This window comes from Rhinopithecus bieti, unplaced genomic scaffold (assembly GCF_001698545.2).
Source record: "Rhinopithecus bieti isolate Rb0 unplaced genomic scaffold, ASM169854v2 scaffold_51734, whole genome shotgun sequence".
In the NCBI taxonomy this organism is placed as follows: domain Eukaryota; kingdom Metazoa; phylum Chordata; class Mammalia; order Primates; family Cercopithecidae; genus Rhinopithecus; species Rhinopithecus bieti.
In genome coordinates, this window is record NW_016820683.1 from 834778 (window position 1) to 854243 (window position 19466).

Sequence of the window (19466 nt, forward strand, 5' to 3'; positions counted from 1 at the left end):
TTTATTTTTTTCTCATTCTACTTCTTCTTGCCACTTGTCTGGAGTTTATGCACTCTATTTCTCTTCTTTTAAAGTTTATTCTTGAAAGTTTATCATGCACGTTTACCTTTAAAAGTTTACAGTCAAAGAATATTAATTACCTTCTCTTAAAAACACAAGGACCTTTAGAACACAACTCTGAACCTGCCCATTCCCACTTACATACCATGGCTACCCACTATTCTAATTGTCTTTTTCTTAACTCAAAAATTAGATTTATACAGAAAATGTTTATGATACATATATATTTATGTGTGTGTGTTTACCATTCATTATTGTCTCTTGAATTTTCAACTATCTTTCTGGAATAATTTTCCTCTTTTTGAAGTATACCCTTAATGCAGGTCTCATGGCTGTAAACTCTCTCTGTTTTTTTATTCATCTATAAATAACTATTTCACCCTCACCCTTAAATGATAGTTTCGCTGGTACACAATTATAGGCTGTTATTTTCCTACAGCATTTCTAAGATACTATGTCACTGTCATCAGGCTTCTACTGTAGAAGATGAGAAGTTTTCTAGTACAGTAATTAATTGTCGCTCCTTTGTAGCAGTATCCTCCATATGGCTTAATTAATATTACTTTCATATTTTCCATTTTCTTCGGGCATATCTTCTAGCTCACTAAATACATTTTTTTAGTTCAGTAGTATTTCTCGTTTCTGCAAGTTCCCTTTTTTCGAATTCATCCACTCAGTCCTAATAATCCCTTGATAATTGGTGATGCATGTGATTATATCCTTTATTTATGTAAATACACAGCTGTTCTGTATCTGACCTTTCCAATATCTACAGTCCTTGGGGGATTAAGTATGTGCTTTGCTGCTTACCTTCTCCTGGTTTGGTGATATTGGATTGTGAGCTCGTTGCTTGTCTTAAACTGGTGAAAATCCTATTGGACCTAACTTATGAACTGAGTACACTTTCTCAATTCAGTCCCCTTGAGGGTCTGGGTTCAGCATAGTAATCCAAGGCTTTCCTTCCCAATGCTCAAGACAGGCCCCAAACTCATTCTCTGATCTACTAATAACTGCTCTTAAGCAACTCAACGCTTACAGTTACCTGCAGCTTCCCACAGGCAGAATGCCAAGTCACTGACCAGCTCACATGTGCTGTTCTTATTTTGCTTTACATTTTTCAAAAAGAGAATCTTAGAGACTTCCCATACTTCTTATGAGGCCAGTAGTGTCTCAAATAGTGTGTCACTTCCAGTCTTTGGTTATTGTGCAGTAAATGGAGTTCCTAGTCTCATTGCCAGAAGGAGACTTTTACTATTTTTTTTTTCTTTTTTTTTGAGATGGAGTCTCGCTCTGTCGCCTAGGCTGCAGTGCAGTGGCACAATCTCGGCTCACTGCAAGCTCCGCCTCCCAGGTTCACGCCATTCTCCTGCCTCAGCCTCCCGAGTAGCTGGGACTACAGGTGCCCACCACCACACCCAGCTAATTTTTTGTATTTTTGGTAGAGACAGGGTTTCACTGTGTTAGCCAGGATGGTCTCGATCTCCCTTTAATATTTAATATTTTTTACTAAAAAACAGCATATAATTCCATTTTATAAAAAATAATTTATCTCGGCGCTAGGCATCGGTGGCTCAAGCCTGTAATTCCCCAGGCACTTTGGGAGGGCCCGAGATGGTCGGATCACGAGGTCACAGGAGATCGAGACCATCCCTGGCTAACACGTGAAACCCCGTTTTCTACTAAAAATACAAAAATACTAAGCCGGGGCGTGGTGGCGGCGCCTGTAGTCCCAGCTACTCCGGGAGGCGAGGCAGGAGAAGTGGCCTTAAACCCTTGCCGGGAGGCGAAGCTTGGCAGTGAGCTGAGATCCGCCACTGCACTCCCAGCCCTGGGCGACAGAGGCAAGACTCCGTCTCAAAAATAATAATAATAAATAATAATAATAATAATAATAATAGTAATTTATCTCTAGCTATCCATCTCTCTATATGTATGTATAGATTTTTTGTAAATGCTGGCCAGGCATGATGGCTCACACCTGTAATCCTAGCACTTTGGGAGGCTGAGGTGACCAGATCGCTTGAGCCAAGGAGCTTGAGACCTTCCTGGGCAACATGGTGAAACTTTGTTTCTATCAAAAAAAAAAACAAAACCCAAAACCCAAAATTAGCTAGTGTGGTGGCGCATGCCTGCAGTCCCAGCTACTTGGGAGGCTGAGGTGGGAGGATCACCTGAGCCTAGGGAGACCAAGGTGGCAGTGAACTGTGATGGCGCCACTGTACTCCAGCCTGGACAACAGAGTGAGACCCTGTCACACAAAAAAGATGCCTAGAATTACAATCATCTGATATTAATGATGGCTATTTCTGAGTAATTGTATAACAAGCCTATATTGTTTTACAAGAGTATAATGTTTTGCTGAAACCAAAATAAAAAAGAAACAGTTACGCATAGCTTAACAACAGGGATGCTTTCTGAGAAATGCACTGCTAGGCAATTTCATTGTTGCATAAACATCATAGAGTGTGCTTACACACATCGAGATGGTAGAGCTTACTACACACCTGGGCTATACGGTATAGCCTATTGCTCCTAAGCAATGAACTTGTATAGCATATTACTGTACTGAATGTGGTAGGCAATTGTAACACGATGGCAATTGTAACACAATGGAAGAATTTGTGTACCTAAACATATCTAAACATAGAAAAGGTACAGTAAAAATATATTATAATCTTATGGGACCAGCATCATACACGCAGTCCACCGCTGACTGAAACATCATTATATGACACGACTATATTCTAAGATGTTAACAGTTTAGGGTGGTAGAGATATACATTATTTTTATATATTTATTTTTAAATTTAAAAGATCAAAAGATCAGCTGTTTGACATTTATCAATGCAAATGTTTTCGTTACAACCACAGTTTGTACCATAAGCCCTGCCATCTCATCTACATGTGGCAAGGCAACCAAGCATGACTCCACATCAATTCTGTTAGTACAAAGCTCTTTGTAGGACGTAACAACATCAACATTGCTGTTTTTTTTTTTTTTTTTTTTTGAAAAAAAAATGACAACTACTTTGCAGTACAGCAAGTCCTCATTTCATGATGTCCACAGTCTCTTGGAAATTGCTACTTTAAGGGAAACAATGTATAATGAAGCCAATTTTACCATAGGCTAATTAATATAAACAAGAACTAAGTTCCTATAGGATATTTCTAGTCACAAAAATGTCACCAAATTTCTAAATAAAGACCAAAACATATGGGAGGCAGAGGCGGGTGGATCACAAGGTCAGGAGTTCGAGACCAGCCTGGCCAATATGGTGAAACCCTGTCTCTACTTAAAAAGTACAAAAATTAGCCGGGTGTAGTGGCAGGCACCTGTGGTCCCAGCTACTTAGGAGGCTGAGGCAGGAGAATCGCTTGAACCTGAGAGGCAGAGGTTGCAGTGAGCTGCGATCGTGCCACTGCACTCCAGCCTGGGCAACAGGGTGAGGCTCTATCTCAAAACAAACAACAACAACAAAAAACCCCAAAACACTTTTATTCTTCTTATTATTTTTTGAGATACAGTCTTGCTCTGTCACCCAGTCTGGAGTACAGTGGCGTGATCTCAGCTCACTGCAACCTCTGCCTCCCAAGTTCAAGTAATTCTCCTGCCTCAGCCTCCTGAGTAGCTATGACTACAGGCAACCACCATCATGCCTTGCTAATTTTTGTATTTTTACTAGAGACGGGGGTTTCACCATGTCGGCCAGGCTGGTCTTGAACTCCTGGTCTCAGGTGATCCGCCTGCTTTGGCCTCCCAAAGTGCTGGAATTACAGGCATGAGCCACTGAGGTTGGCCCACTTTTATTATTAAACATTGAAATAAATGTGAGCTATACATACATTTAAGGAAGATTAGTAAAAAGATGATTATCTGCTCCCTTCAGGGTCACAGGTGGCTGGAGCCCATCCTGGAAGCTCAGGGCACAAGGTGGGAACCAGCCCTGGACAGGGACGCTGCTTCATTGCAGGGTGCACTCACACCCACTCCACACTCACTTGGACGGGGACCATTCAGACATGCCGATTCACCTGCTGTGCACATCCTTGGGAAGCGGGAGAAAAGCAGAGAACATGGAGAAAGCCCACGCAGACGGGGAAGAGTGTGCAAACTCCATACAGACAGGGGCCTCAGCCAGGAATTGATGTTTTTCTCACCAGTTATAACAACACTGAACAAAAGGATGTTATTCAAGGACCTACTGTATAATTTTGGTTCAACAGCAATGATAGTTTTTAGGGAAATTTTTCCATTATATGGAATGCTATTACATTTGACACAGACCAGAGTAATCCTTAATACAGGTAAAGTTCTGTTGCAAAGAATGATGCTAGTGAAGAGCTCTTTATGGAAGATCAGATAACCAACACAGGTAAAGTTCTGCTGGTCTGGCTGTAAGTAGTGCCTCTGGAGATCCTTTTCGTAATAACTGTTGCCTCTACAAAAATGGCCTGACATTAGAGCTGAGTTATAACTCTCCTTTTTATATTGTTCTGTCTTGCCATCAAGCAGCAAAGATCCTTTAGCCCATCTCTTCCTTCACACATCAGAAGCATCTAAACAAAAACCACCCAAGCTATCTCCTAGAATTAAAACTTGGGAAAACATCCAAGAAAAGAAAAAAAAAAAGAAGTAGAAGTGGCGATGTGTATATAACACCTTCTTTAAAGTGCCTCTTTTCCCTCGCTGATTCACCATAAAGAAGGGAGGCACAGCTGTTTCAGCTCTAGGTCTTGAAGGCTGGAAATCACATTTCCTGCATTCAATTTTACATTTCGCTGTAACTAAATAACTTAGAGACATCTTTAGACTCCTTCTAATGAAAATTTACCTGTATGATATCATCACTTGCCTCCATTTTCTTTAATGCAAATGTTAGTCAATTTCAGTTTCTTTCTTCTCCAATACATCATCCACTTACCCCCATTGCCTCTCTACAGTTTATCTTTAAACATTACTGTTTCCTCATTTCTACAACCCTAGGAGCAGGTCCTGGATGCCTGGATTGAAACAACTCTCTCTTACAAGCTTCGTTCAATTTGTATCTCCTTCATTTCTACACAAAGCAAAAAGAATTATCTTCCACAAACAGCTGTTTTCAGTAATAAGGAAGCTCAGTTCTGTGACTAAGCTAAACATCCCTTCTGTTCTCCAAGGCCTACAATGGTTCCTAGTTGCTACTCATATCAAATTGAGTTTATTAGGTCATTTATGAATTGCTCTGAGTACTCTCAGCTATCTGTCCCTACTATTTTACATATTCAGATTTATATTTTTATTCCATTTAGTCAGACAACTCTATATTACCATGCCTAATCTGTGTCTTGCTTGTATTCTTTCCCACTATTGTAGAAACGATTTGTGATCCCCAGCATTTATTCTCTCCATCTTCCTTAATAACAGAATCTCTTAACTTTTATCTGGGCAGATGATATTTCTCAACCTCCTTTGTAGCTAGGAGTCTCAGTGAGACTAAGTACTAAAAAATAATGTGTGAGCTAAAATGTTATAAGCAACTTTTAATAAGTGTCCTTGTAAAAAAAAAAAAAGGACAAAAAAATTTTAAAAGGGAAGAGACATTCACATTTTCAATCTCCCTTCCTTTCTACTGGCTAGAAGGCAGGTGTGATGGCGGGAGCTCAAGCAGCTATGACTCAGAAAGTGGAAGTGGACCATGAAGTGGAATTTAAACGCTGAGTTTGGTGGAGCAACAAGACTCAAAAATAGCCCTGAAGCCAACATCTTGGAGAGCCATATCAGTCATAGAATACCTACAAGGGAGTATTTCAGAAGAGAGAAGTAAATTTGTATGTTTAAGCGGCTAGCATTTTTGTGGCGTCTACTATCATAACTTGTGGATGCATCTCATTCTAACTTAGCTACCGCTCTTTGAGTTTTAATTTGCTACTTCTCCTGTCACATTAAGAATGTCCCCCTCATGACCGGACGTGGTGGCTCACAACTGTAATCCCAGCATTTTGGGAGGCAGAGGCAGGCAGATCACCTGAGGTAGGGAGTTCAAGACCAGTCTGACCAACATGGAGAAACCCCGTCTCTACTAAAAATACAAAATTATCCAGGAGTGGTGACATGTGCCTGTAATCCCAGCTACTCGGGAGGCTGAGGCAGGAGAATCACTTGAACCTGGGAGGCAGAGGTTGTGGTGAGCCAAGATTGCTCCATTGTACTCCAGCCTGGGCAACAGAGTGAAACTTCATCTAAAATACAAAATTAGCCAGGAGTGGTGACATGTGCCTGTAATCCCAGCTACTCGGGAGGCTGAGGCAGGAGAATCACTTGAACCTGGGAGGCAGAGGTTGTGGTGAGCCAAGATTGCTCCATTGTACTCCAGCCTGGGCAACAGAGTGAAACTTCATCTAAAAATACAAAATTAGCCAGGAGTGGTGACATGTGCCTGTAATCCCAGCTACTCGGGAGGCTGAGGCAGGAGAATCACTTGAACCTGGGAGGCAGAGGTTGTGGTGAGCCAAGATTGCTCCATTGTACTCCAGCCTGGGCAACAGAGTGAAACTTCATCTAAAAATACAAAATTAGCCAGGAGTGGTGACATGTGCCTGTAATCCCAGCTACTCGGGAGGCTGAGGCAGGAGAATCACTTGAACCTGGGAGGCAGAGGTTGTGGTGAGCCAAGATTGCTCCATTGTACTCCAGCCTGGGCAACAGAGTGAAACTTCATCTAAAAATACAAAATTAGCCAGGAGTGGTGACATGTGCCTGTAATCCCAGCTACTCGGGAGGCTGAGGCAGGAGAATCACTTGAACCTGGGAGGCAGAGGTTGTGGTGAGCCAAGATTGCTCCATTGTACTCCAGCCTGGGCAACAGAGTGAAACTTCATCTAAAAATACAAAATTAGCCAGGAGTGGTGACATGTGCCTGTAATCCCAGCTACTCGGGAGGCTGAGGCAGGAGAATCACTTGAACCTGGGAGGCAGAGGTTGTGGTGAGCCAAGATTGCTCCATTGTACTCCAGCCTGGGCAACAGAGTGAAACTTCATCTAAAAATACAAAATTAGCCAGGAGTGGTGACATGTGCCTGTAATCCCAGCTACTCGGGAGGCTGAGGCAGGAGAATCACTTGAACCTGGGAGGCAGAGGTTGTGGTGAGCCAAGATTGCTCCATTGTACTCCAGCCTGGGCAACAGAGTGAAACTTCATCTAAAAATACAAAATTAGCCAGGAGTGGTGACATGTGCCTGTAATCCCAGCTACTCGGGAGGCTGAGGCAGGAGAATCACTTGAACCTGGGAGGCAGAGGTTGTGGTGAGCCAAGATTGCTCCATTGTACTCCAGCCTGGGCAACAGAGTGAAACTTCATCTAAAAATACAAAATTAGCCAGGAGTGGTGACATGTGCCTGTAATCCCAGCTACTCGGGAGGCTGAGGCAGGAGAATCACTTGAACCTGGGAGGCAGAGGTTGTGGTGAGCCAAGATTGCTCCATTGTACTCCAGCCTGGGCAACAGAGTGAAACTTCATCTAAAAATACAAAATTAGCCAGGAGTGGTGACATGTGCCTGTAATCCCAGCTACTCGGGAGGCTGAGGCAGGAGAATCACTTGAACCTGGGAGGCAGAGGTTGTGGTGAGCCAAGATTGCTCCATTGTACTCCAGCCTGGGCAACAGAGTGAAACTTCATCTAAAAATACAAAATTAGCCAGGAGTGGTGACATGTGCCTGTAATCCCAGCTACTCGGGAGGCTGAGGCAGGAGAATCACTTGAACCTGGGAGGCAGAGGTTGTGGTGAGCCAAGATTGCTCCATTGTACTCCAGCCTGGGCAACAGAGTGAAACTTCATCTAAAAATACAAAATTAGCCAGGAGTGGTGACATGTGCCTGTAATCCCAGCTACTCGGGAGGCTGAGGCAGGAGAATCACTTGAACCTGGGAGGCAGAGGTTGTGGTGAGCCAAGATTGCTCCATTGTACTCCAGCCTGGGCAACAGAGTGAAACTTCATCTAAAAATACAAAATTAGCCAGGAGTGGTGACATGTGCCTGTAATCCCAGCTACTCGGGAGGCTGAGGCAGGAGAATCACTTGAACCTGGGAGGCAGAGGTTGTGGTGAGCCAAGATTGCTCCATTGTACTCCAGCCTGGGCAACAGAGTGAAACTTCATCTCAAAAAAAAAAAAAAAAGAATGTCCCTTCAATTTCTTATTTTTCCTACCCCAACTCCAAACTGTCAGTTTTCTTTCTTCCTTTAAAATACACCTTCAGATTCAAATGCCTACATAGAATTGGTTAGTATTGCCAAGTTTACTCAATCCAATTACTCTTTTTTGAACACAAACACACACATCTGTATATCTAGGATGTATTCATATAGAAAGCAGATAAATGAAATAAAAATAACAGATTTTAAAACAAATTTACTACAGATTTTACATCCAAACATTCACTGTTCACTTTAAATGGTACTCTTACTATAGATTTACTGTAATGATGCCATCATTGACTAAAGTTTTTTTAGAGTATCTTTTCGTGAAACAGACTTAGAAGAACGTGGTAGCAAGATCTTGTCTCAAAAAAGTATTTTTTCAAGTCAGCTGGGTGTGGCGGTGTGTGCCTGTAGTCCCAGCTACTTGGTGGGCTAAGCCAGGAGGATTACTTGAGTTCAATAGTTCCAGGCTGCAGTGAGTCATTATCACACCACTGTGCTCCTGCCGGGGTGACAGATCAAGACCCTGTCTCAGAAGAAAAAGAAAAAAGAAAAGGAAAAGAAAAAGAAAAAGCATATAGGACATCACAAGCTATAACCTCCATTAGAGCAGAAATACAGCGAATTTACTTACTGGCCTTAGAACATGTCCAGCATTATAGTGAGCCAGACACTCAATATGTGTAGTAGTAAAAAATAATAAATCGTAGCAAAACTTCATTTGAAGATGGATTCACTTTTTTAAAATAGTCAAGTCATTCATAGCTCAGTGTAGTGAATGAGACATGTCATAAAGATGGAGAATATCATTTTAGGTTTAAAAATGCAATCTGTGGGGCCAGGTACGGTGGCTCATGCCTGTAATCCCAGTGCTTTGGGAGGCCGAGGCGGGCAGATCATCCGAGGTCGGGAGTTAAGAGATCAGCCTGACCAACATGGAGAAACCCTGTCTCTACTTAAAATACAAAAGTAGCTGGGCGTAGTGGCGCACGCCTGTAATCCCAGCTACTCTGGAAGGCTGGGGCAGGAGAATCACCTGAACCCGGGAGGTGGAGGTTGCAGTGAGCCGAGATCATGCCATTGCGCTCCAGCCTGGGCAACAATAGTGAAACTTGGGCTCAAAAAAAAAAAAAAAAAAATGCAATCTGTGATTACAAAACAATAAACTAGAATTTCTTGCATGAATCATAAAATCAGAGTTGAGTTACTTCTGTATTAATTTAGGGATTCATTTCCTAAGCTTACAATTAACCAGGCCAAGTTCGTTCCAGCTTCAGAGCATCTGCCCTGCTGTTCCCTCTGCCTGATATACAGGCACACCTTGAAGATACTGTGGTGGGTTGGGTTCCACATTACTGCAATAAAGCAAATATTCCAGTAAAGCGACTCACACAAACTTTTTTGTTTCCCGGTGCATATAAAAGTTATGTTTACATTAGACTGCAGTCTACTAAGTAGACTTAGTATGTATGCAATACCATGTTGCCTAAAAAATACGTATACATAACTTAATTAAATAATACTTTATTGCTAATTTAAAAAGGCTAACAATTATCTGAGCCTTCAGTGAGTCATCATCTTTTTGCTGGTGGAGGGTTCTGTCTCCATGTTGAGGGCTGCTGATAGATCAGGGTAGTTGCTGCTGAAGGTTGGGAAAGCTGTGGCAATTTTTTAAAGTAAGACAACAATAAAGCCTGCAACATCAACTGACTCTTCCTTTCACAAAAGATTTCTCTGTAGCATGTGATGCTCTTTGATAGCATTTTACCCACAGAACTTCTTTCAAAATTAGAGTCCTCTCTAATCTTGCCACTGCTTTCTACTAAGTTTATGTAATATTCTGAATTCTTTGTTGACAGTGCAATAAGTTCACAGTATCTTCATAGGAGTAGATTTCATCTCAAGAAACCACTTTCTTTGCTCATCCATAAGAAGTAACTCCTCATCTGTTCAAGTTTGATCATGAGATTGCAGCAATCCAGTCACATCTTCAGGCTCCAGTTCAAATTCTAGTTCTCTTACTATTTCCACCACATCTGCAGTTCCTTCATCCACTGAAGTCTTGAACCCCTCAAAGTCATCCATGAGGGTTAGAATCCACTTCTTTCCAACTCCTGTTAATATTGAAATTGTGACTTCCTCCCATGAATCACAAATGTTCTTAATGGCGTCTAGAATGGTGACTCTTTTCCAGAAGGTTTTTTAATTTACTTTGCTCAGATCCATCAGAGGAATCACTATCTACGGAAGACATAGCTTTATGAAATGTATTTCTTCAGTAATAAGACTTGAAAGTTGAAATCACTCCTTGATCCATGGGCTGAAGAATAAACACTGTGTGTTAGCAGGCATGAAAACAACATTAATCTCCTTGTACATCTCCATCAGAGCTCTTGGGTGACCAGGTGCATTGTCAATGAGCAGTAATATTTTTAAAGAAATCTTAAGGGCACTAGGATTTTTGGAATGATGAATGAGCAGTTGGCTTCAACTTAAAGTCACGAGTTGCATTAGTCCCTAACAAGAGAGTCACCTGTCCTTTGAAGCTTTGAAGCCAGGCATTGACTTCTCCTCTCTAGCTATGAGAGTCCCAGATGGCATCTTTTTCCAACAAAAGGCTATTTCATCCACATTGAAAATCTGTTTAGGGTAGCCACCTTCATCAATTACCTTAGCTAGATCTTCTGGATAACTTGCTACACTTCTCCATCAGTACTTGCTGCTTCACTTTGTACTTGTATGTTATGGTGACAGCTGCTTTCCTTAAACCTTATGAACCAACCTCTGCTAGCTTCAAGATTTTCTTCTGCAGTTTCCTCATCTCTCTCAGTCTTTGCAGAATTAAAGACAGAACCTTGTTCTGGATTAGGCTTTGGCTTAGGGGATACTGGGGCTAGTTTGATCTTCTATCCAGACCATGCAACCTTTCTCCAGGGCCATATCAGCAAAGGCTGTTTCCCATTCTTATCATTCCTGTATTCACTGGAGCAGCACTTCCAATTTCCTACCAGAATTTTTCCTTTACATTCATAACTTAGCTAACTGTTTGGCAAAAGAGGCCTACCTTTCAGCCTATTTCAGCTTTCAACATGCCTTCCTCACTAAGTTTAATCATTTCTAGCTTTTGAATTAAAGTGAGAAACCTGTGACTCTTCCTTACACTTGAATACTTACAGGCCATTGTAGGGTTATTAATTGGCTTAATTTCAATACTGTTGACTCTCAGGGACTAGGGGGACCCAAGGAGAGAGAGAGATGGGGATCAGTGAAGCAGCCAGAACACACATGACATCTATCAATAAGTTCACTGGTCTTGTACAGTCATGGTTTGTGGTACCCCAAAACAATTATAACAGTAACATCTAAGATCACTGATCATAGATCACCATGACACATATAATAATAAGGAAAAAGTTAAAAACATTGCAAGAACTACCAAAATGTGACACAGACACAAAGTATGCACATGCTATCAGAAAAATGGCGCCAATAAACTTCCTGGGTGCAGGGTTGCCACAAACCTTCAATTTGTAAAATATGCGTTATCTGTGAAGCATAATAAAGCAAAGTGCAATCGATTGAGGTACGCCTGTACATGGGCTGCTCCCTTACTTCATTCAGGTCTGTTTAAAGACTCTCTTCTTCCAAAAGGCCTTCCCTCGTCACGTGACCTAAAATAAACCCATCCCTGTCACTCTCTGTTCCCTGACCCTGCTTTCCTTTTCTTTATAGGACTTGTTATTATCTGACATATTTTGTGCTTCTGACAGAGACATCCTAGTCTCTATCACTAGAATATTAGTTCCATGATAAAAGAACATTTATTTTATTCACTCCTATAGCTCCAAAGTTCTGCTGAATATCCAAATTTTAAATAAATTCAATAATTACGTATTTACAATGAAAGAAGAAAGAATTGAGAAAAGAAAGGAAGAAGGAAGAGTAAGAAAGGTAACATTGAAGAAGCATAAGTGGGGAAGAAACTCTGGATGACTCATAATTGGTTATTCTTCTCTGTTACTCTGTTTTAGCATCAGTTTCAATTAAAGGCTCCCATGAGAAAATTTCAAAATGAGTGGCTGCCCCTTTTGGAGATTTATTTCAAAAGAATCAGATCCCCTAAAGAAAGAAATTCCACCACTTTTAGAAGCAGGTAGGTAGTATTTGCTAGTATACTTACAATGGTTACCCTCTTATAATGTCTTTCTCCAATTCCAAATATGGATGTTCACTCAATGTCCCATTGGGTGAACATTTGAAACTCTTGATTAAGTCAGAAAAGTACTTGAATGATTTTTAGCAAGATTAACATGTGTTGGTATTACTAGTAACACTGTTACATTTTTGCACTTAACTGACAGTTGGAATTATCTATTTGTACTGAATACAAAGGGACAGTTCTCTAAGTCACATTTCACTGATGTTCTTGCTTCCTCAAGCTGTCCATTCCTCATAGACAATTTATCAACAGGGTTTCTACTGGAGAAATTAGAGGAAAATGATATTTTTTTAAGTTTTAGCAAATTTGGTAGAAAAGATGATAGTATTTTTCTACTGATGTCTATTATAACATTATAAATAAATCCCTTTTTTATAAAAGTTCAGCAGTCCATATTTAAAGTTTTAAGCAAAGGAAAGAGTACAAAGTATTGTCCTAGAAGAACTTTTAGAGCACTTTTAGGATTCTGACGCACACTTTAGAAAATGTCAATTATTTGATTTATATGATAGGATCAAAGAGACCTCATACACACATATCCAGACACCTAGTGTTAGAAAACTGTAGTCCTTCACTTTCCAGTTAAGGATAAAAATCTTAAAATTGAATCATGATGTCAAATAGTGTAGTCGCTAGTTTAATAGCTTAAAAGCTCAAAAACATTTTATTTGAATCAAAGATAACTGCATTCGGAAAACAGTCATAAAATTGGGCCGGGCACAGTGGCTCATGCCTATAATCCCAGCACTTTGGGAGGCCAAGGCAAGAGGATCCCTTGAGGTCAGGTGTTCAAGACCAACCTGGGCAACATGCTGAAACCCTGTCTCTAGTAAAAATACAAAAATTAGCTGGGCGTGGTGATGGGAGCCTGTAATCCCAGCTACTCAGGAGGCTGAGGCAGGAGAATTGCTTGAACCTGGGAGGCAGAGGTTACAGTGAGCTGAGATCTTGCCACTGCACTCCAGCCTAGGAGACAGAGCAAGATTCCATCTCAAAAATAAATAAAGCAAAGAAATAAATAAACTAAAAAATGTCATAAAATCTTCTATTGAATATTCTTCGTCGTTGTTTTCTATAGTACGAAGCCTAATATGGTAATAGTAGTACTAAATGATATTAATAATTTAGTACTAAAACATAGTATTTTATATTTTAAATCATTTTAATGATACCTGTTGTATTTTAGGCCAATGGTCATATACGTACTTTTATTATGTAGCCTTCCAAACTTAGGAAGCTTACACTTCTTCTCTGAAGCAGAAATATCTGGTGTGGGGGCAGAAGTATGCGCTGTCAGTGAGCTACTTGAACCAAGTGGTCTTTTAGAAAACAACATAGAGTGGGAGGTACGCTGTCTAGTCCAACATGCCACTTCCCTCTCTTTACACAGCAACTGTTCATCCATCAGCAATGTGATGACTTGCTTAGATTTTTCCCGGACATAATAACCTGAAAAATACATTGAATCTGCTTAGAAAAGGAAATACTAGTTAAGGCTATAATTAATTCTTATTCTAGAGAAATTTTTTAAAAGTAAAATGTCAGCAATGAAAAAACCTGCAGCAAATAAAGAACTGCTGATATGTATATTCCTTTTCTTATACTTTAAAAGGTAAGTAGGTCATTAATATATGATAAAATTATATACTGGCATTACATTTTTCACTTTAAATACATTATTGGATTTTCCTTTTAAAAGCAATATATGGCCGGGCGCGGTGGCTCATGGCTGTAATCCCAGCACTTTGGGAGGCCAAGGCGGGTGGATCACGAAGTCAGTAAATCAAGACCATCCTGGCCAATATGGTGAAACCTCGTCTCTACTAAAATACAAAAAACTAGCTGGGCATGGTGGCATGTGCCTGTAGTCCCAGCTACTCAGGAGGCTGAGACAGGGGAATGGCTTGAACCTGGGAGGCAGAGGTTGCAGTGAGCCAAGATTGCACCACTGCACTCCAGCCTGGCAACAGAGCAAGAGCGAGACTCTGTCTCAAAAAAAAAAAAAAAAAAAAAAAGCAATATATTATTTGCAATAATCAAACAATATAGACATACAAAGAAGGAATATGAATTGGATCTAGGTATACTGACCTAGATATATGACCAGGACACATGGTTAAAGATTTAAAGTAACATACACAATTTGATTTGAAGCTGTAACATATAGAGGAAAAGAAACCACTATATATGTATACAGAAGAGAGAAGCAGATAGAGAAATACATACAACTGTGGTTTGAATATATCCCCTCCAAAATTCAAGTACTGCCAATGTGATAGTATTAAGAGGTGGAGCCTTTAAGAGGTGATTATGCCATGAGGTCACCTTCTTTGTGAACAGAATAAAGGTCCTTATTAAAGAGGCTTCCCACAGCATTTGTCTCTTGCTTGCCTTCCACCATCCCGTTTCGGACCTTCTGTCACATGAGGACATAGCATTCCTCCCTTCCAGAGGATGCAGCGTCAAAGTGCGATCTTGGAAGCAGACAGCAGCCCTTACCGGACAACTGAACCTGCCAGTGCCCTGATCCTGGACTCTCCAGCCTCCAGAACCATGAAAAAATAAATTTCTCTTCTTTCTAAATTACTCAGTCTGTGGTCCTCTGTTATAGCAGCACAAGCAGACTAAGACAGACAGACAGACAGACAAGAATATAGGAAGGCAGGCAGGCAGGCAAACATATGGCATACTCACAATATTGTTAACATCTGTTACCTTACAGGGGTACAGTTGGGGTGGGGCAAGAAAAGGGAGAGCAATTGGCTTTTCTTTGACATAACATCCTATCCAAACAATTTGTTGCTTTTTAGCAGAGTGACAGAGCACAGTCAAAGACAAGAATTCTAGTGATAGTGACAGCTCTGTCCTTAACCATCTGTGTGACTTTGAGTCAGTCAGGTGGTCTATCTGGGCCTGAGTCTTCTATCTGAAAAGCAGCACAAGCAATATCTGTCTGGTTGAATTCCCAGATACAAAGGTACACTGTAACCTATAACTCACTCAAATATAAGGTATTACTATTATTTCAATCTTCTTCCTAGAAAAACGATAAGGGAAATCACTTGCCTTTCTCCATCTTGGGATGAACTCACAAATATGGTTTCCCAAGCCACCTTTCAAAAATAAACTGAAAAGTCCCCTAATGATCCACTTGTATGTTCATTGTGGGCTCTAGGTATGATGAATTAAAGTATTAATGTTTTCTAACTATAATTTACTAGCAGTGGGAGTAATGAGAAATGGTCAAATTTGTGGCATATTTAGATGACAGTGGCCAACAATGTTCTCTCACTGCTGGTCACTTCATTAAGCATTGGTGTGGACAGTGTCAGAAGCTTTTGCTCAAGTTGCCATCTTTCCCAAGATTATTTTATCTAATCTCACTTCTTAGTTATTTCTTCCTTCCAAATCAACTTTATAACTGCTTCAAATCATATCATTCTAAACACCCTTAGCCTCCTATGATCAGTTTGCGTTCCATAACCCGAATTTCCACAATGTTTTGGGAAACCATTCAGTGTCATGTGATAAACAGAAGTCGGCTATGAATTTTAGCCTTTCGGAACAATATGTCAGACACTTATCTTTCCCCTGAAAAACAGACAAAGCTTGGTTTTGGAGGCACAAAGAACATGTTTTCCCATGTTTAACATCAGGAACTCATCTCCTTCCACCTTCCCCCTCATTCCTTCTACTCTAGCTACACTGGTGCTTTACTCTGCAATTCTACCAAGCTCTTCATCTCCTTAGAGCCATATTTTGGCTGTTGCTTCTGCCAGGAACTCTCTGTATGGCTCTATCCCTGATTCACTCAGGTCTCTTCTCAAGTGTCACCTCCTCAGAGAATCTCCGTTCCGCCTACCCTTTCTAAAACAGCCCCACCCTCCTTGCTCTCTATTCCTTTCTCCTATATTTTTCACCTTGGCATTTATCACTACCTAGTAATATATATTTATTGGTTTATTTATTGATTGTTTGTTTCCTCACCAAAAATATAAGCTCCATGAGGGGCAGAGAAGTCTCATTTTAAACACTGATATTTTCAGTGTCTCCAAGAGTGACTGGCACACAGTAGATGCTCAGTAAATATTTACTGAGTTTCCAAGGTGCATGGATCACTTGAGGCTGGGAGTTTGAGACCAGCCTGGGCAACATGGTGAAACCCCATCTCTACTAAAAACACAAAAGTTAGCTGGGCACAGTGGTGTACACCTGTAATTCCAACTACGGTGGTGCACACCTGTAATCCCAACTACTCAGGTGGTGAGGGATGACAAATGCTTGAACCCAGGAGGCAGAGGTTGCAGTGAGCTGAGACTGGGTCATGGCACTCCAACCTCTCCAGTTGGGTGACAGTGTGAGACTCAGTTTCAAAAAAAAAAAAAAAAAAATTACTGAGTGAATTAATCAATAAAGAAACAAATTACCAAAAAGCTGCTAATTTTCTTCTTGACATAGTGTAAATGGAACCAGATTGATGAAAAATACTAAGTCAATTTACAACTTAGCCGCCTAAGACAGTTGCTTGGCCTGAAATAATTTCTTGTAACACTGCTCTAATTAAGTTAGAACTAGAAATCATAGAATAGATGTGAAATATTCTCCTTGGAGTCTGTGTGGATTGGTGGGATTTGAGGGCAGCTGCAATAGTTCTAAGAGACAAGCAGTTACACCAAGCAGAGAGCCAGTTGCAATCGTGGAGGACTTCTCCCCAGACCATCAGAGCCCCACCCTGAGGTAGCAGTCAGCAGCACCAGGAAGATCAGGCCACAGCAGTTCACCAAACACAGGGAAGAAATTACCCAGAAGTGAACTTCTACCCACTACCCTGGCTTCCTATCATCCTAGAGATACTAGGTACTAACCTGGCTGTTCAAAAGCATCAAAGTTGAAAGTGAGAAAATCCAAGAAGAACCTAATAAACCTGTTTCGAGGATGAGTTAAATAACAACAACAGTAATAATTAGATAGCACCTACTTACTACTAAACAACATGTTTCTGAAAAGAAAGGGAGGACAGCATACTAAGAAAGAATAGTACTGGAAGTAGAAAACTTAGGCAGCAAAAGAAAGAAATGGAATTGGAAGTAGAAAACATGGATTATCTGAAATCAGAAATTAAACTAGTCCAACAGATCAATACCCAAGGATATTATATAAAACACATCAAGATAAAAAGGTGGTTAGATGAGGTATGGGTTAAAATGAAAATAAAGCTAGATACAGTTTTAATTGGGAATCTTTTGGCTCTAAGTGACAGAAACTCCATTTGAACTGGGTAAAGCAAAAGCCAGGGAAAACCAGGGGTTGAAACTGAGCCTCAGGCACAAAGGAAGCCAAGACTGAAAGCTACCAGGACTGCTCTTCCCTGCCATCTCTGCTTCTCTAGGAAATGCTTGCATTTTCTCTTCTTACAGATTGGCTTCTTTTATCTGGATGGTTATGGCCACCAACAGCTCTAGATTCACACTGCCACCTGAGAAGTCTCCCTCTTCCTTCCTTCAAATTTGGAGTATCAGGAGAAGGACTCCAAGTGACGCAGCTTGAAACAGTCACATGCCCATCACCATGGTCACAGGGTGTGATGCTACAATTGGCAACCTCAATTACAGTATGACAGGGGAGTGAGGGTGGGATCCAGGTGATAGAAAAATGAACAAGTAGACAACCAACTTGAGGAGTCCTCCCAAACAAACAAAAACAGGACAAGGAAATCAAATTAGTAGAGCAACTACGCAAGAGATCAAGATCCAAGGACATTCATTTATGCAGTCAGTTAATAATTTCCGGAACACTTCCATTTCAGGAAGTATTCTAAGCAATGGGGGTGCAAATCAGTAAAAAAGAGGCAAGGTCACTGCAAGTCAGAAAAAAAGAGTCAAGGACACCTACATTGTGGTTGGCTGAAACAGCCAATAATCATAAACATGATAATTTCAGATAAAAATAAATGTTCCAAAAGGAAATAAAGTAGGGTGATATGCTGGACTTTAATTTTGGGTATGGTCATGGAAAGTATTGCAGAAGAGGTAACATGGCTGAGTCTTGAATAGTAAGAAGCAGCCAGCTCTGCACAGACATTAGGGCAGAGTGCGCCAGACAGGGAACAGCTCCAGTTTCTTCGGGAAAGCCTTCCACGGACAGTGAACCCTCCCTCCCACTGTGCCCTATGCAGAATGGGCCTCGGACTTGGCCAGGCCCTGCTTTCATACACTCTCACAGTACCTTACCCTTGTCTTTTACAGCACTTTCACAGTTAGCAATTGCCCGTTTGATAACTGTCTTTTCCCTCCAATTAACTGTGACATCCACAAAGGCCAGACTATGCTTGTTTGTTTAAGAGACACTTAAGAAATGTTTGTGAAATGAATGAATATGCTGAGGAAAAGTTTTCCAAATGCTAGGGAGAAATCTATATACGTTTAAAGCTGAACCTCGTGTAAAGAGATTCGCAAATACGATAAATTCAAAGATCTTGGGCATTGAGATGCACCGCTAGGAAAAATATGTATCAGAAGATCTTTAGTAAAACATGTACAAGGCTTCAAACAATTGTAAAAGTCTTAATACTACTGTCTCTATTCCTGACCCACTGCCCTACCAAAATCTACTCTTCTTCCCATATTCCTTTCTTGGTGACTTTTATCTCCATTCTAAGTTAGAAATATGAACATACACCTCCCAAATTCACTTATCCATGTCTATTGACTGTACCCACTAATTCTCTTCCAAATCCATTCTCTTCTCTTCATCTTGGTTCAGACCTTGATCATTTGTTGCCTGTGGTGTCCTAAATTACTTAGCTTTAGTCTCCCTTCCAATCTACCCTCCACAATGCCTTCAGGGAACGGGGTGGGGGTAGGAAGGGAGGAGAGAAGTAGCTAAAATATCTGATCAAATTTCCAGGTTAGAAAACCTCCAGTCGGTTGCAGTGAGCCAAGATCGCGCCATTGCACTCCAGCCTGGGCAACAAGAGTGAAACTCCATCTCAAAAAAAAAAAAAAAAAA

The 19466-nt window shown here is 40.8% G+C and overlaps 1 protein-coding gene across 4 annotated transcripts in view; it reads right to left on the bottom strand.

Moving 5' to 3' along the window:
- Positions 1-19466, bottom strand: part of ENTHD1 (ENTH domain containing 1) — a 154162-nt gene that overhangs the window by 108326 nt on the left and 26370 nt on the right. For 3 of the 4 annotated variants that reach the window (XM_017859861.1, XM_017859865.1, XM_017859862.1), the window contains exon 3: positions 13665-13907. The exons of the other annotated variant lie outside the window; for it this stretch is intronic. In XM_017859861.1, coding sequence (XP_017715350.1) covers positions 13665-13907 — 243 coding nt within the window. The remainder of the gene's footprint in view (positions 1-13664; positions 13908-19466) is intronic. 4 annotated transcript variants of the gene reach the window in all.